Source organism: Bombina bombina, chromosome 8 (genome assembly GCF_027579735.1).
Source record: "Bombina bombina isolate aBomBom1 chromosome 8, aBomBom1.pri, whole genome shotgun sequence".
Lineage (NCBI taxonomy): Eukaryota > Metazoa > Chordata > Amphibia > Anura > Bombinatoridae > Bombina > Bombina bombina.
In genome coordinates, this window is record NC_069506.1 from 976566 (window position 1) to 993461 (window position 16896).

General features: G+C 43.1%; 1 protein-coding gene across 1 annotated transcript in view; it reads left to right on the forward strand.

The window, feature by feature from the left end:
- Positions 1 to 16896, forward strand: part of IFT56 (intraflagellar transport 56) — a 291153-nt gene that overhangs the window by 44630 nt on the left and 229627 nt on the right. The window contains exons 2-3 of the mRNA XM_053690101.1: positions 16313 to 16450; positions 16604 to 16696. Coding sequence (XP_053546076.1) covers positions 16313 to 16450; positions 16604 to 16696 — 231 coding nt within the window. The remainder of the gene's footprint in view (positions 1 to 16312; positions 16451 to 16603; positions 16697 to 16896) is intronic.

Genomic DNA, 16896 nt, shown 5'->3' on the forward strand with positions numbered 1-16896 from the left:
TCATCCTTACTTGTGGGATATTCTCTTCCCCAACAGGAAATGGCAAAGAGTCCCAGCAAAGCTGGCCATATAGTCCCTCCTAGGCTCCGCCCACCCCAGTCATTCTCTTTGCCATTGCACAGGCAACATCTCCACAGAGATGGTTAAGAGTTTTTTGGTGTTTAAATGTAGTTTTTATTCTTCTATCAAGTGTTTGTTATTTTAAAATAGTGCTGGTATGTACTATTTACTCTGAAACAGAAAAGGATGAAGATTTCTGTTTGTAAGAGGAAGATGATTTTAGCAGACAGTAACTAAAATCGATTGCTGTTTCCACATAGGACTGTTGAGATGAAGTAACTTCAGTTGGGGTAAGCAGTTAGCAGACGTTTCTGCTTAAGGTATGACTAGCCATATTTCTAACAAGACCATGTAATGCTGGAAGGCTGTCATTTCCCCTCATGGGGACCGGTAAGCCATTTTCTTAGTCAAACAAACAGAATAAAGGGCTTAATATGGGCTAAAAAACTGGTAGACATTTTTATGGGCTAAATCGATTGCTTTATTTGGGCATTTTATTCATATTTATGCTGACAATTTGCATTTATAAACTTGGGGAACGTTTATTAAACGGCAGGCACTGTGTTAGACACCTTTTCCAGTGAGGGGGCCTTCCTAGTTGTAGACTGAGCCTCATTTTCGCGCCATTACTGCGCAGTTGTTTTTTGAGAGCAGGGCATGCAGATGCATGTGTGAGGATCTAAAAATTGCTGGAAAAGCTTCTAGAAGGCGTCAATTGGTATCGTATTCCCCTCTGGGCTTGGTTGGGTCTCAGCAAAGACTATAGCTGGGACTGTATAGGGGTTAAATTTATAAACGGCTCCGGTTCCATTATTTTAAGGGTTAAAGCTCTGAAATTTGGTGTGCAATACTATTAATGCTTTAAGACACTGTGGTGAAATTTTGGTAATTTTTGAACAATTCCTTCATACTTTTTCACATATTCAGTAATAAAGTGTTTTCTGTTTAAAATTTAAAGAGACAGTAACGGTTTTATTTTAAAACGTTTTTTGTGCTTTGTTGACAAGTTTAAGCCTGTTTAACATGTCTGTACCTTCAGATAAGCTATGTTCTATATGTATGAAAGCCAATGTGTCTCCCCATTTAAATTTATGTGATAATTGTGCCATAGCGTCCAAACAAAGTAAGGACAGTACTGCCACAGATAATGAAATTGCCTAAGATGATTCCTCAGATGAGGGGAGTAAACATGATACTACATCATCTCCTACTGTGTCTACACCAGTTTTGCCCACGCAGGAGGCCCCTAGTACATCTAGTGCGCCAATGCTTATTACCATGCAACAATTAATGGCTGTAATGGATAACTCCATAGCAAATATTTTATCCAAAATGCCTACTTATCAGAGAAAGCGCGATTGCTCTGTTTAAAACACTGAAGAGCAGGAGGGCGCTGATGATAATTGTTCTGTCATACCCTCACACCAATCTGAAGGGGCCATGAGGGAGGTTTTGTCAGATGGAGAAATTTCAGATTCAGGAAAAATTTCTCAACAAGCTGAACCTGATGTTGTGACATTTAAATTTAAATTAGAACATCTCCGCGCACTGCTTAAGGAGGTGTTATCTACTCTGGATGATTGTGACAACTTGGTCATTCTAGAGAAATTATGTAAGATGGACAAGTTCCTAGAGGTTCCGGTGCACCCCGACGCTTTTCCTATACCCAAGCGGGTGGCGGACATAGTAAATAAGGAGTGGGAAAAGCCCGGCATACCTTTTGTCCCCCCCCCCCCTATATTTAAGAAATTATTTCCTATGGTCGACCCCAGAAAGGACTTATGGCAGACAGTCCCTAAGGTCGAGGGGGCAGTTTCTACTCTAAACAAACGCACTACTATTCCTATCGAAGATAGTTGTGCTTTCAAAGATCCTATGGATAAAAAATTGGAAGGTTTGCTTAAAAAGATTTTTGTACAGCAAGGTTACCTTCTACAACCAATTTCGTGCATTGTTCCTGTCACTACAGCAGTGTGGTTCTGGTTCGAGGAACTAGAAAAGTAGCTCAGTAGAGAGACTCCATATGAGGAGGTTATGGACAGAGTTCACACACTTAAATTGGCTAACTCTTTTATTTTAGATGCCGCTTTGCAATTAACTAGATTAGCGGCGAAAAATTCAGGGTTTGCTATCGTGGCGCGCAGAGCGCTTTGGCTAAAGTCTTGGTCAGCGGATGTGTCATCCAAGACAAAATTGCTTAACATCCCTTTCAAAGGTAAAACTCTATTTGGACCAGAATTGAAAGAGATTATTTCAGACATCAGTGGGGGAAAGGGCCACGCCCTCCCACAAGATAGGTCTTTCAAGGCTAAAAATAAGTCTAATTTTCGTTCCTTTCGCAATTTCAGGAACGGACCGGCCTCTAATTCTGCATCCTCTAAGCAAGAGGGTAATGCCTCACAACCCAAACCAGCCTGGAAACCGATGCAAGGCTGGAACAAGGGTAAGCAGGCCAAGAAGCCTGCAGCTGCTAACAAAACAGCATGAAGGAGTAGCCCCCGATCCGGGACCGGATCTAGTGGGGGGCATACTCTCTCTCTTTGCTCAGGCTTTTGCAAGAGATGTTCAGGATCCCTGGGCGCTAGAAATAGTTTCTCAAGGTTATCTCCTGGAATTCAAGGAACTACCCCCAAGGGGAAGGTTCCACATGTCTCACTTATCCTCAAACCAATTAAAGAGACAGGCATTCTTACATTGTGTAGAAGACCTGTTAAAGATGGGAGTGATACACCCAGTTCCAATAAAGGAACAAGGAATGGGATTTTATTCCAATCTGTTCGTAGTTCCCAAAAAAGAGGGAACTTTCAGACCAATTTTGGATTTGAAGATCCTAAACAAATTTCTTAGGGTACCATCGTTCAAGATGGAAACCATTCAAACGATTCTACCCACTATCCAGGAAAGTCAATTTATGACTACCGTGGATCTAAAGGATGTGTACCTACATATTCCTCAATTATGGGGCATTCCAGACATGGATCTGATGGCGTCTCGTCAGAACTTCAAGGTTCCTTGCTACGGGTCCAGATCCAGGGATCCCAAGGCGACTCTAGTAGATGCACTAGTAGCTCCTTGGACCTTCAACCTAGCTTATGTATTTCCACCGTTTCCTCTCATTCCCAGGCTGGTAGCCAGGATCAATCAGGAGAGGGCCTCAGTGATCTTGATAGCTCCTGCGTGGCCACGCAGGACTTGGTATGCAGACCTGGTGAATATGTCATCGGCTCCACCATGGAAGCTACCTTTGAGACAGGACCTTCTTGTTCAGGGTCCATTCGAACATCCAAATCTGGTCTCCCTCCAGCTGACGGCTTGGAGATTGAACGCTTGATTCTATCGAAGCGTGGGTTTTCAGATTCTGTGATAGATACTCTGGTTCAGGCCAGAAAACCGGTAACTAGAAAGATTTTTCCATAAAATATGGAAAAGATATATCTGTTGGTGTGAATCCAAAGGATTCCCATGGAATAAGATTAAAATTCCTAAGATTCTCTCCTTTCTACAAGAAGGTTTGGAGAAAGGATTATCTGCAAGTTCTCTAAAGGGACAGATCTCTGCTTTATCTGTCTTACTACACAAAAGACTGGCAGCTGTGCCAGATGTTCAAGCATTTGTTCAGGCTCTGGTTAGGATCAAGCCTGTTTACAGACCTTTGACTCCTCCCTGGAGTCTAAATCTAGTTCTTTCAGTTCTTCAAGGGGTTCCGTTTGAACCTTTACATTCCATAGATATTAAGTTACTATCTTGGAAAGTTTTGTTTTTGGTTGCAATTTCTTCTGCTAGAAGAGTTTCCGAGTTATCTGCTTTGCAGTGTTCTCCGCCCTATCTGGTGTTCCATGCAGATAAGGTGGTTTTGCGTACTAAGCCTGGTTTTCTTCCTAAGGTTGTTTCTAACAAAAATATTAACCAGGAGATAGTTGTACCTTCTTTGTGTCCGAATCCAGTTTCAAAGAAGGAACGTTTGTTACACAATTTGGACGTAGTCCGTGCTCTAAAATTCTATTTAGAGGCTACAAAAGATTTCAGACAAACATCTTCCTTGTTTGTTGTTTATTCTGGTAAAAGGAGAGGTCAAAAAGCGACTTCTACCTCTCTTTCCTTTTGGCTTAAAAGCATCATCCGATTGGCTTATGAGACTGCCGGACGGCAGCCTCCTGAAAGAATCACAGCTCACTCCACTAGGGCTGTGGCTTCCACATGGGCCTTCAAGAACGAGGCTTCTGTTGACCAGATATGTAAGGCAGCGACTTGGTCTTCACTGCACACTTGCCAAATTTTACAAATTTGATACTTTTGCTTCTTCGGAGGCTGTTTTTGGGAGAAAGGTTTTGCAAGCTGTGGTGCCTTCCGTTTAGGTAACCTGATTTGCTCCCTCCCTTCATCCGTGTCCTAAAGCTTTGGTATTGGTTCCCACAAGTAAGGATGACGCCGTGGACCGGACACACCAATGTTGGAGAAAACAGAATTTATGCTTACCTGATAAATTACTTTCTCCAACGGTGTGTCCGGTCCACGGCCCGCCCTGGTTTTTTAATCAGGTCTGATGAATTATTTTCTCTAACTACAGTCACCACGGTACCATATGGTTTCTCCTATATATATTTCCTCCTGTCCGTCGGTCGAATGACTGGGGTGGGCGGAGCCTAGGAGGGACTATATGGCCAGCTTTGCTGGGACTCTTTGCCATTTCCTGTTGTGGAAGAGAATATCCCACAAGTAAGGATGACGCTGTGGACCGGACACACCGTTGGAGAAAATAATTTATCAGGTAAGCATAAATTCTGTTTTTTCACTGTTAACAGTTTTTGTGTTTGTTTTTTTCCCTTAAAGGCACAGTACCGTTTTTTATATTTTGCTTTTTCACATTAATTAAAGTGTTTTCTAAGCTTGCTGGTCTCATTACTAGTCTGTTAAACATGTCTGACATAGAGGAAACTCCTTGTTCATTATGTTTAGAAGCCATTGTGGAACCCCCTCTTAGAATGTGTACCAAATGCACTGATCTTACTATAAGTTATAAAGACCATATTCTGGCTTTAAAGGATTTATCACCAGAGGAAATTGACAAGGGGGAAGTTATGCCGACTAACTCTCCCCACGTGTCAGAACCTATAACTCCCGCTCAAGGGACGCCAAGTACATCTAGCGCGCCCATTGCGTATACTTTACAAGACATGGCGGCAGTTATGAATCATACCCTTACAGAGGTATTGTCCAAACTGCCAGGGTTACAAGGAAAGCAAGACAGCTCTGGGGCTAGAACAAATACAGAGCTCTCTGACGCTTTAGTAGCTATGTCTGATATACCCTCACAATGTGAAGAAGCCGAGGCAGGAGAGCTTCTATCTGTGGGTGATTTTTCTGATTCAGGGAAGACACTTCAACCTGATTCTGATATGTCTACATTTAAATTTAAGCTTGAACACCTCCGCGTGTTGCTCAGGGAGGTTTTAGCAACTCTGGATGACTGTGACGCCATTGTAGTCCCAGAGAAATTGTGTAAATTCGATAAATATTATGCAGTGCCTGTTTACACTGGTGTTTTTCCATTACCTAAGAGGTTTTCAGAAATTATTACTAAGGAATGGGATAGACCAGGTGTACCGTTCTCTCCCCCTCCTGTTTTTAAAAAGATGTTTCCCATAGATGCTGCTACACGGAACTTGTGGCAAACGGTCCCTAAGGTGGAGGGAGCAGTCTCTCTACCCTAGCGAAGTGGACAACTATCCCTGTCGAGGACAGTTGTGCTTTTCTAGATCCAATGGACAAAAAATTAGAGGGTTACCTTAAGAACATTTTTATTCAACAAGGTTTTATTCTCCAGTCCCTTGCATGCATTGCCCCTGTCACTGCTGCTGAGGCCTTCTGGTTTGAGTCTCTAGAAGAGGCTCTTCAGGTAGAAACCCCATTGGATGATATCCTTGACAAGCTTAAAGCTCTTAAGCTAGCCAATTCATTTGTTTCTGACGCCGTTGTTCATTTAACCAAGCTAACGGCTAAGAACTCAGGTTTTGCTATTCAGGTGCGTAGGGCGCTATGGCTTAAATCCTGGTCGGCTGACGTTACTTCAAAGTCTAAGCTTCTCAATATTCCCTTCAAGGGGCAGACCCTATTCAGGCCTGGACTGAAGGAGATCATTTCTGATATTACTGGAGGAAAAGGTCGCGCCCTTCCTCAGGATAGGTCCAACAAATTAAGGACCAAACAGACTAATTTTCGTTCCTTTCGAAACTTCAAGAGTGGCGCAGCTTCAACTTCCTCTAATACAAAACAAGAGGGAAATTTTGCCAAGTCCAAGCCGGTCTGGAGACCTAACCAGGCTTGGAACAAAGGAAAGCAGGCCAAAAAACCTGCTGCTGCCTCTAAGACAGCATGAAAGATCAGCCCCCGATCCGGAAATGGATCTAGTAGGGGGCAGACTTTTTCTCTTTGCCCAGGCTTGGGCAAGAGATGTCCAGGATCCCTGGGCGTTGGAAATTTTGTCCCAGGGATATCTTCTGGACTTCAAAGCTTCTTCCCCAAAAGGGAGATTTCATCTCTCACAATTATCTGCAAACCAGAGAGAGAGGCATTTTTACATTGTGTTCAAGACCTCCTAGTTATGGGAGTGATCCACCCAGTTCCAAAGGAGGAACAGGGGCAAGGCTTCTATTCAAATCTGTTTGTGGTTCCCAAGAAAGAGGGAACTTTCAGACCAATCTTAGATCTCAAGATTCTAAACAAATTTCTCAGGGTCCCATACTTCAAGATGGAGTCTATTCGAACCATCCTACCTATGATCCAGGAGGGTCAATATATGACTACTGTGGACTTAAAGGATGCTTATCTTCACATTCCGATACACAGAGATCATCATCGGTTTCTCAGGTTCACCTTCCTAGACAGGCATTACCAGTTTGTGGCTCTTCCCTTTGGGTTGGCTACGGCACCAAGAATCTTTACGAAGGTTCTAGGGTCACTCCTAGCGGTCCTAAGGCCGCGGGGTATAGCAGTAGCCCCTTACCTAGACGACATTCTAATACAGGCGTTGAATTTTCAAATTGCCAGGTCCCATACGGACATTGTTCTGGCATTCCTGAGGTCTCATGGGTGGAAAGTGAACGAAGAAAAAAGTTCTCTATCCCCTCTCACAAGAGTTTCCTTCCTAGGAACTCTGATAGATTCTGTAGAAATGAAGATTTACCTGACAGAGGCCAGGTTGTCAAAACTTCTAAATTCCTGCCGTGTTCTTTATTCTACTTCTCGCCCTTCAGTGGCTCAGTGTATGGAAGTAATCGGCTTAATGGTAGCGGCAATGGACATAGTGCCGTTTGCCCGCCTACATCTCAGACCGCTGCAACTCTGCATGCTCAGTCAGTGGAATGGGGATTACACAGATTTGTCCCCTCTACTAAATCTGGATCAAGAGACCAGAGATTTGTTTCTCTGGTGGCTATCTCGGGTCCATCTGTCCAAGGGTATGACCTTCCGCAGGCCAGATTGGACAATAGTAATGACAGATGCCAGCCTTCTGGGCTGGGGTGCAGTCTGGAACTCCCTGAGGGCTCAGGGCTCGTGGACTCAGGAGGAGGCACTCCTTCCGATAAACGTTCTGGAACTAAGAGCGATATTCAATGCTCTTCAGGCTTGGCCTCAGCTTGCTGCGGTCAGGTTAATCAGATTTCAGTAGGACAATATCACGACTGTAGCCTACATCAACCATCAAGGGGGAACAAGGAGTTCCCTAGCAATGTTGGAGGTTTCAAAAATAATTCTATGGGCAGAGGTTCACTCTTGCCATCTATCGGCTATCAATATCCCAGGAGTAGAGAACTGGGAGGCGGATTTTCTAAGTCAACAGACTTTTCATCCGGGGGAGTGGGAACTCCATCCGGAAGGTGTTTGCACAGTTGATTCAACTTTGGGGCAAACCAGAACTGGATCTCATGGCGTCTCGTCAGAACGCCAAGCTTCCTTGTTATGGATCCAGGTCCAGGGATCCCAAGGCAGCGCTGATAGATGCTCTAGCAGCGCCTTGGTCCTTCAACCTGGCTTATGTGTTTCCACCGTTTCCTCTGCTCCCTCGTCTGATTGCCAAGATCAAGCAGGAGGGAGCTTCGGTGATTTTTGATAGCACCTGCATGGCCAAGCAGGACTTGGTATGCAGATCTGGTGGACATGTCATCCCTTCCACCATGGACTCTGCCGCTGAGGCAGGACCTTCTACTTCAGGGTCCTTTCAACCATCCAAATCTAATTTCTCTGCATCTGACTGCTTGGAGATTGAACGCTTGATTTTATCAAAACGTGGTTTCTCCGAGTCGGTCATTGATACCTTAATTCAGGCTCGAAAGCCTGTCACCTGGAAAATCTATCATAAGATATGGTGTTAATATCTTCATTGGTGTGAATCCAAGGGTTACTCATGGAGTAAAGTCAGGATTCCTAGGATATTATCTTTTCTCCAAGAAGGATTGGAGAAGGGATTGTCAGCTAGTTCCTTAAAGGGACAGATTTCTGATCTGTCTATTCTTTTGCACAAGCGTCTGGCGGATGTTCCAGACGTTCAGGCGTTTTGTCAGGCTTTAGTTAGAATCAAGCCTGTGTTTAAACCTGTTGCTCCGCCATGGAGTTTAAATTTAGTTCTTAAAGTTCTTCAAGGGGTTCCGTTTGAACCTCTGCACTCCATAGATATCAAGCTTTTATCTTGGAAAGTTCTGTTTTTGGTAGCTATCTCTTCGGCTCGAAGAGTTTCAGAGTTATCTGCCTTACAGTGTGATTCCCCTTATCTGATTTTCCATGCAGATAAGGTAGTTTTGCGTACCAAACCTGGGTTTCTTCCTAAGGTGGTATCTAATAAGAATATCAATCAGGAGATTGTTGTTCCATCACTGTGTCCTAATCCTTCTTCAAAGAAGGAACGTCTATTACACAATCTTGACGTGGTTTGTGCTTTAAAGTTTTATTTACAAGCTACTAAGGATTTTCGTCAAACATCTGCATTGTTTGTTGTCTACTCTGGACAGAGGAGAGGCCAAAAGGCTTCAGCAACTTCTCTTTCTTTTTGGTTAAGAAGTATAATCCGCTTAGTTTATGAGACTGCTGGCCAGCAGCCTCCTGAAAGAATTACAGCTCATTCCACTAGAGCGGTGGCTTCCACATGGGCTTTTAAAAATGAAGCTTCTGTTGAACAGATTTGTAAGGCGGCGACTTGGTCTTCGCTTCATACTTTTTCTAAATGCTACAAATTTGATGCTTTTGCTTCTTCGGAGGCTATTTTTGGGAGAAAGGTCTTACAGGCAGTGGTGCCTTCCGTTTAAGTGCCTGCCTTGTCCCTCCCTTCATCCGTGTCCTATAGCTTTGGTATTGGTATCCCACAAGTAATGGATGACTCCGTGGACTGGATACACCTTACAAGAGAAAACAAAATTTATGCTTACCTGATAAATTTATTTCTCTTGTGGTGTATCCAGTCCACGGCCCACCCTGTCATTTTAAGGCAGGTGTTTTTTATTTTTAAACTACAGTCACCACTGCACCCTATAGTTTCTCCTTTCTCTTGCTTGTCTTCGGTAGAATGACTGGTAGTGGCAGTTAGGGGAGGAGCTATATAGACAGCTCTGCTGTGGGTGATCATCTTGCAGCTTCCTGTTGGGAAGGAGAATGTCCCACAAGTAATGGATGAATCCGTGGACTGGATAACACCACAAGGGAAATAAATTCATCAGGTAAGCATAAATTTTGTTTTTTTTATTAAAATGTCTCTTAAAGGGTAATTTCACCTTTACTTATATGGTGCAATAATTTTTGGTCAAATTGAATTGTTATATATAATCGTTAAGCGTTTTTAAACGTTTTTAGTGTAGTTTGGGAAAAATTGTTGTGTTTTTATTTCTAAAAGGCGCAGTACACTTTTTTTCTAAAAGTTTTTTTGAATCAATAAATGAGGTGATTTACGACTATTGTGGCTATTGCTAGTCTGTTTAACATGTCTGAACTTGAGGAAACTCCTTGTTCTATGTGTTTAGAAGTTATTGTGGAACCCCCTCTTACTTTGTGTACCCCTTGTACTGAAAGGGCCTTACAATGTAAAAAGCATATTTTATGTAAAGAAAGTGTGCCTAAGGATGATTCTCAGTCTGAAGAGAATCAGGATATGCCATCTAATTCTCCCCAAGTGTCACAACCATTAACGCCCACACAAGCGATGCTGAGTTCCTCAAATGCGTCTAATTGTTTTACTCTGCAGGATATGGCTGCAGTTATGTGAACTACCCTTACAGAGGTTGTATCTAAGTTACCAGTGTTACAGGGTAAACGCAGTAGGACAGGGATTAATGTGAATACTGAGTCCTCTGATGCTTTGTTGGCTATTTCTGATGTACCCTCACAGGGCTCTGAGTTGGGGGTCAGGGAACTTTTGTCTGAGGGAGAACTTTCAGACCCAGGAAGTATGTTACCTCAGACAGATTCGGACATCATGTCCTTTAAATTTAAGCTAGAACACCTCTGCCTGTTACTTCGGGAGGTCTTAGCGACTCTGTATGACTGTGACCCTATTATGGTACCACCAGAGAAATTGTGTAAAATGGACAAATATCTAGAGGTACCCGCTTACACTGATGTTTTTCCGGTTCCTAAAAGAATTTCGGAGATTATAAAGAAGGAATGGGACAGACCGGGTATGCCGTTCTCTCCTCCTCCTAATTTCAAGAAAATGTATCCCATATCAGACACCATTCAGGACTCTTTGCAGACTGTCCCTAAGGTGGAGGGAGCTGTATCTACCCTGGCTAAGCGTACAACTATCCCTATTGAGGACAGTTGTGCTTTCAAAGACCCTATGGATAAGAAGTTAGAGGGTCTTCTAAAGAAATTATTTATTCATCAGGGTTTCCTTTTACAACCAACAGCCTGCATTGTTCTAGTTACTACTGCAGCTGCTTTTTGGTTTGATGCTCTAGAAGAGTCTCTGAAGGTTGAGACCTGTTTTAGAGGACATTTTAGATAGAATTAGGGCTCTCAAGCTAGCTAATTCTTTTATTACAGATGCCGCCTTTCAAATTGCTAAATTGGCGGCGAAAAATGCAGGATTTGCCATTTTAGCGCTTTGAACGTTATGGTTAAAATCGTGATCTGCTGATGTGTCATCTAAATCAAAGCTCTTAGCTATTCTTTTCAAGGGCAAGACCCTATTCGAGCCTGAGTTGAAGGAAATAATTTGACATTACTGGAGGTAAAGGTCACGCTCTACCTCAGGATAAGTCTGTTAAGATGAGGGGTAAACAAAATAATTTTTGTTCCTTTCGGAATTTTAAAGGAGTACCCTCTTCTTCCTCTTCCTCCACAAAGCAGGAAGGGAATTTTGCTCAGGCCAAGTCCGTCTGGAGACCCAACCAGGCTTGGAACACGGGTAAGCAACCCAAGAAGCCCGCTGCTGCTACAAAGACAGCATGAAGGGACGGCCCCCGATCCGGGACCGGATCTAGTAGGGGGCAGACTTTCTTTCTTTACCCAGGCTTGGGTAAGAGATGTTCAGGACCCCTGGGCACTGGAAATCGTGACCAACTGTAATTCAAAAATTTTCTCCCAAGAGGGAGATTTCTTCTTTCTCGATTGTCTGTAAACCAGATAAAGAGAGGCGTTTTTACGTTGTGTAAAAGACCTCTCTACTATGGGAGTAATTCGTCCCGTTCCAAGATTAGAACAGGGACATGGGATTTTACTCAAATCTTTTTGCGGTTCCCAAAAAAGAGGGAATGTTCAGACCTATTTTAGACCTCAAGAGTCTAAACGAGTTTCTCAGAGTTCCATCCTTCAAGATGGAGACCATCCGAACAATTTTACCAATGATCCAGGAGGGTCAATATATGACTACTGTGGACTTGAAGGATGCATACCTTCATATTCCTATCCACAAGGATCATCATCAGTTCCTAAGGTTTGCCTTCCTGGACAAACATTTTCAGTTCCCTTGATCTTTACAAAGGTTCTAGGGTCCCTTCTGGCGGTTCTCAAGGCACGGGGCATAGCAGTGGCGCCTTATCTGGACGATAATTTGATTCTGGCTTCAACTTATCATCTGACGAAATCTCATACAGACACAGTGTTGTCCTTTCTGAGAACTCACGGATGGAAGGTGAACCTAGAAAAGAGTTCACTAATTCCTCGGACAAGGGTTCCCTTCTTGGGAAATCTGATAGATTATATAGACATGAAAATATTTCTGACAGAGGTCAGAAAGTCAAAAATTCTAAATACATGCCGAGCCCTTCAGTCCAATCCTCGGCCATCAGTGGCTCAGTGTATGGAGGTTATTGGATTGATGGTGGCGGCAATGGACATCTTTCCGTTTGCTTGGTTTCATCTCAGACCACTGCAACTGTGCATGCTCGGACAGTGGAATGGGGACTATGGAAATTTATCTCCTCCGATAAATCTGGATCAAGAGACCAGAGACTCTTTTCTTTGGTGGTTGTCGCCGGATCATCTGTCCCAAGGGACGTGTTTCCGCAGACCCTCGTGGGTGATAGTGACAACGGACGCCAGTCTACTCGGCTGGGGTGTCCAGTCTGGAATTCCCTTAAGGCTCAGGGTGTATGGACTCAGTCGGAGTCTCTACTTCCAATCAATATTCTGGAATTGAGAGCAATATTCAATGCGCTTCAGACGTGGCCTCAGTTGGCTTCGGCCAAATTCATCAGATTCCATTCAGACAACATCACGACTGTGGCTTACATCAATCATCAGGGAGGAACGAGGAGTTCCTTAGCGATGACAGAAGTATCCAAGATAATTCAATGGGCAGAGACCCACTCTTGTTATCTGTCAGCGATCTACATCCCAGGAGTGGACAACTGAGAAGCAGACTATTTAAGCCGACAGGCTTTTCATCCGGGGGAGTGGGAACTCCATCCGGAGGTATTTGACCTACTGATTCTATGATGGGGCAAACCGGAATTGGATCTGATGGCGTCCCGACAGAATGCCAAGCTCCCAAGATACGGATCCAGGTCGAGGGATCCTCAGGCCGAACTAGTAGATGCCTTGGTCGTTCAACCTGGCTTATGTGTTTCCACTGTTTCCTCCTTCCCCGGGTGATTGCTGGGATCAAACAGGAGAGAGAGCTTCAGTAATTTTAATCGCGCCTACGTGGCCACGCAGGACTTGGTATGCAGATCTAGTGGACATGTCCTCTCTGCCTCCGTGGAAACTCCCAGTGAGACAGGACCTTCTCATTCAAGGTCCTTTCCAACATCCAAATCTAATTTCTCTGCAGCTGTCTGCTTGGAGATTGAACGCTTGATTTTATCTAAGCGGGGATTCTCTGATGCGGTCATTGATACGTTGATTCAGGCTCGTAAGCCTGTCACTAGAAAGATCTATCATAAGATATGGTGTAAATATCTTTTTTGGTGTGAATCCAAAGGCTACTCATGGAGTAAGGTTAGGATTCCCAGGATTCTGTCTTTTCTCCAAAAAAGATTGGAGAAAGGGTTATTAGCGAGTCCCTTAAAGGGACACATTTCTGCTTTGTCAATTTTGCTACACAAACGTTTGACAGATGTTCCAGACGTTCAGTCTTTTTGTCAGGCTCTAACCAGAATTAAGCCTTGGTTTAGACCAATTGCTCCACCCTGGAGTTTGAATTTAGTTCTTAGTGTTCTTCAAGGGGTTCCGTTTGAACCCATGCATTCCATAGATATTAAGTGGTTATCTTGGAAAGTTTTGTTTTTGGTTGCTATTTCTTCTGCTCGTAGAGTTTCTGAGCTTTCAGCACTACAATGTGACTCGCCTTATCTTATCTTTCATTCTGATAAGGTGGTTTTACGTACCAAACCTAGGTTCCTTCCTAAGGTTGTTTCAAATAAGAATATTTATCAGGAAATAGTTGTTCCTTCTTTATGTCCTAATCCTTCTTCTAAGAAGGAGCGTCTGTTGCATAACTTGGACGTGGTCCGTGCCTTGAAGTTTTACTTGCAGGCGACTAAGGATTTCTGTCAATCATCTTCATTATTCATTGTTTTTTCTGGAAAGCGTAGGGGTCAGAAAGCTACGGCTACCTCTCTTTCTTTTTGGCTGAAGAGTATCATCCGCCTGGCATATGAGATTGCTGGACAGCAGCCTCCTGAAAGAATTACGGCTCATTCTACTAGGGCTGTGGCTTCCGCATGGGCATTTAAAAACAATGCTTCTGTAGAACAGATTTGCAAGGCTGCGACTTGGTCGTCTCTTCATACTTTTTCCAAATTTTCCAAATTTGATACTTTTGCTTCGTCTGAGGCTGTTTTTGGGAGAAAGGTTCTTCAAGCAGTGGTACCTTCCGTTTAGGTTCCTGTCTTGTCCCTCCCTTTCATCCGTGTCTTATAGCTTTGGTATTGGTATCCCACAAGTAAGGATGAAATCCGTGGACTCATCATATCTTTGTAAAAGAAAAGGAAATTTATGCTTACCTGATAAATTTATTTATTTTACGATATGACGAGTCCACGGCCCACCCTGTCATTTTTAAGACAGGTATATTTTTTATTTTTTATTAAACTTTAGTCATCTCTGCACCTTTGGCTTTTCCTTTCTCTTCCCAACTTCGGTCGAATGACTGGGTTGGGAGGGAAGGGAGGAGCTATATATACAGCTCTGCTGTGGTGCTCTTTGACACTTCCTGTTAGCAGGAGGATAAATCCCACAAGTAAGGATGAAATCCGTGGACTTGTCATATCGTAAAAGAAATACATTTATCAAGTAAGCATAAATTTCCTTTTTTCATGCAGAAAAGGCGGTCCTTTGTACTAAATTAGGGTTTCTCCCTAAGGTGGTGTCGAATCGAAACATTAATCAGGAAATTGTTGTTCCTTCTTTGTGTCCTAATCCTTCTTCTCATAAGGAACTTCTTTTGCGTAACTTGGATGTTGTGCGTGCTGTAAAGTTTTAACTACAGCTACTAAAGATTTTCGTCAATCTTCTGCCCTGTTTGTTTTTTTCTCTGGAAAACGTAAGGGTCAGAAGGCCGCTTCTAGTTCTCTGTCTCTCTGGTTGAGAAATTTGATTAATTTGGCTTATGAGACTGCTGGACAGCAGCCTCCTGAGAGAATTACGTTTCATTCCAATAGGGCTGTATCCTCGTATTGAGCTTTCAAAAATGAAGCTTCTGTGGATCAGATTTGTAAAGCGGCTACTTAATCCTCTCTGCATACTTTTTTCAAATTCTACAAATTTGATACTTTTGCCTCGGCTGAGGCTTCTTTTGGGAGAAAGGTTCTTCAAGCGGTGGTGCCTTCTATTTAGGTCCTCCTGCCTTGTTCTCCCTCCCTGTTTATTCCGTGTCCTCTAGCTTGGGTGTTGGTTTCTACTAGTAATTGGAATGACGTTGTGGACTCTCCATGTCTTAGGAAAGAAAACAACATTTATACTTACCTGATAAATTTCTTTCTTTTCGGCATGGAGAGTCCACGACCCCGCCATCTCTTAATTATAATTCGGCAGTTTTTTTTTTGAGTAAACCTCAAGCACCTTTTTCACCTTTTGTGTTTCTTCTTTTTCCATTTTCCTTTGGCTGAATGACTGGATGTTATGGGTAAGGCAGTTACACCTAACAGCTATGCTGGGGGGCTCTTTGCCTCCTCCTGCTGGCCAGGAGTTGAATATCCCACTAGTAATTGGAGTGACGTTGCAGACTCTCCATGCCCGGGAAAAAAATAAATTTATCAGGTAAGCATAAATATTATTTTATTCAAATTTTCAATTACATTTGTAGCTTTATTGATTCAAATTGTGTTATGTTGGTATTTGTAATACAAGCTCTTTATAGTTAGAGAGATTCTTCACTAGAAAAACATGTTTATGAGATAAGCCTGGTGAAGGGATACTGGTTTTATGGGACTTAGGAGTAGACATCTGCAGTTGGTTTATTTGCTTGGTGTCAGATGACTGTGCACAACAGGTCTTTTGCTATGTTTCCTGTTACTACACAATAATTCAGACCTGTACAGCACTGCTAAATAAAGAATGTGATCTTTCCATACACATGGCTGCAATCTATCGGTGTCAGAGCAGGAAAGTTGTTTCGCTTTAGACCTCTAGACTAACTATGATCATTGAGCGTGACGGCACCCACTCCTGACCTACTAGTGCCCCTTTGTTATTCCCAGGACCCGTCCATCTCTCATGCCTATCAGTGCCCCCTTCAGTAATGCTAGCCCCCCCAGGGGGCAGTACCACCCACTTTGGGAACCACTGCTCTGACCTATACTGATCCACATCTTTTGTCTTTCAGATGCTTTCAAGAGCCAAACCTGCCGTAGGCAGTGATCTACAGCAGGTGGGGAAGCGCAAGCAGAAAGGGAAGAAAGTTCCCAAACTAGATGAGCTGTTGGCGTCTCGTGACTTCACAGGTGCGCTGACCCTGCTAGAGGTGAGCAAGCCAGGAATAAGTTACTCATCAGCATTCATTTGATTAAATCACTTTTGTGTTAACATCTAAGTTTGTTTTGGTATAAAACTCCTGTTTCTTGTATAAGCGGCAGGTGATTCAAGTGATCTTAATTCTCTTTATATCTGCTGATAGTTTAAACGCCAGGTTGGGGAAAGTGAAGAGGACACAGACCTGTGGATTGGATACTGTTCCTTTCATCTGGGAGATTACAAAAGGTCTTTAGAGGTAAATGTGTCGGACAATTTCTGAAGCTGAAATGTGTGATGTCAGTTACAGTAACCAGAAAGGGTTAACGGGACCATCTACTCTTGAATTGTTATTGTTTAAAAAGATGGCTAATCCCTTTATTACCCATTCCCCAGTTTTGCATAACCAACACGGTTATATTAATATACTTTTTACCTCTGTGATTACCCTGTATCTAA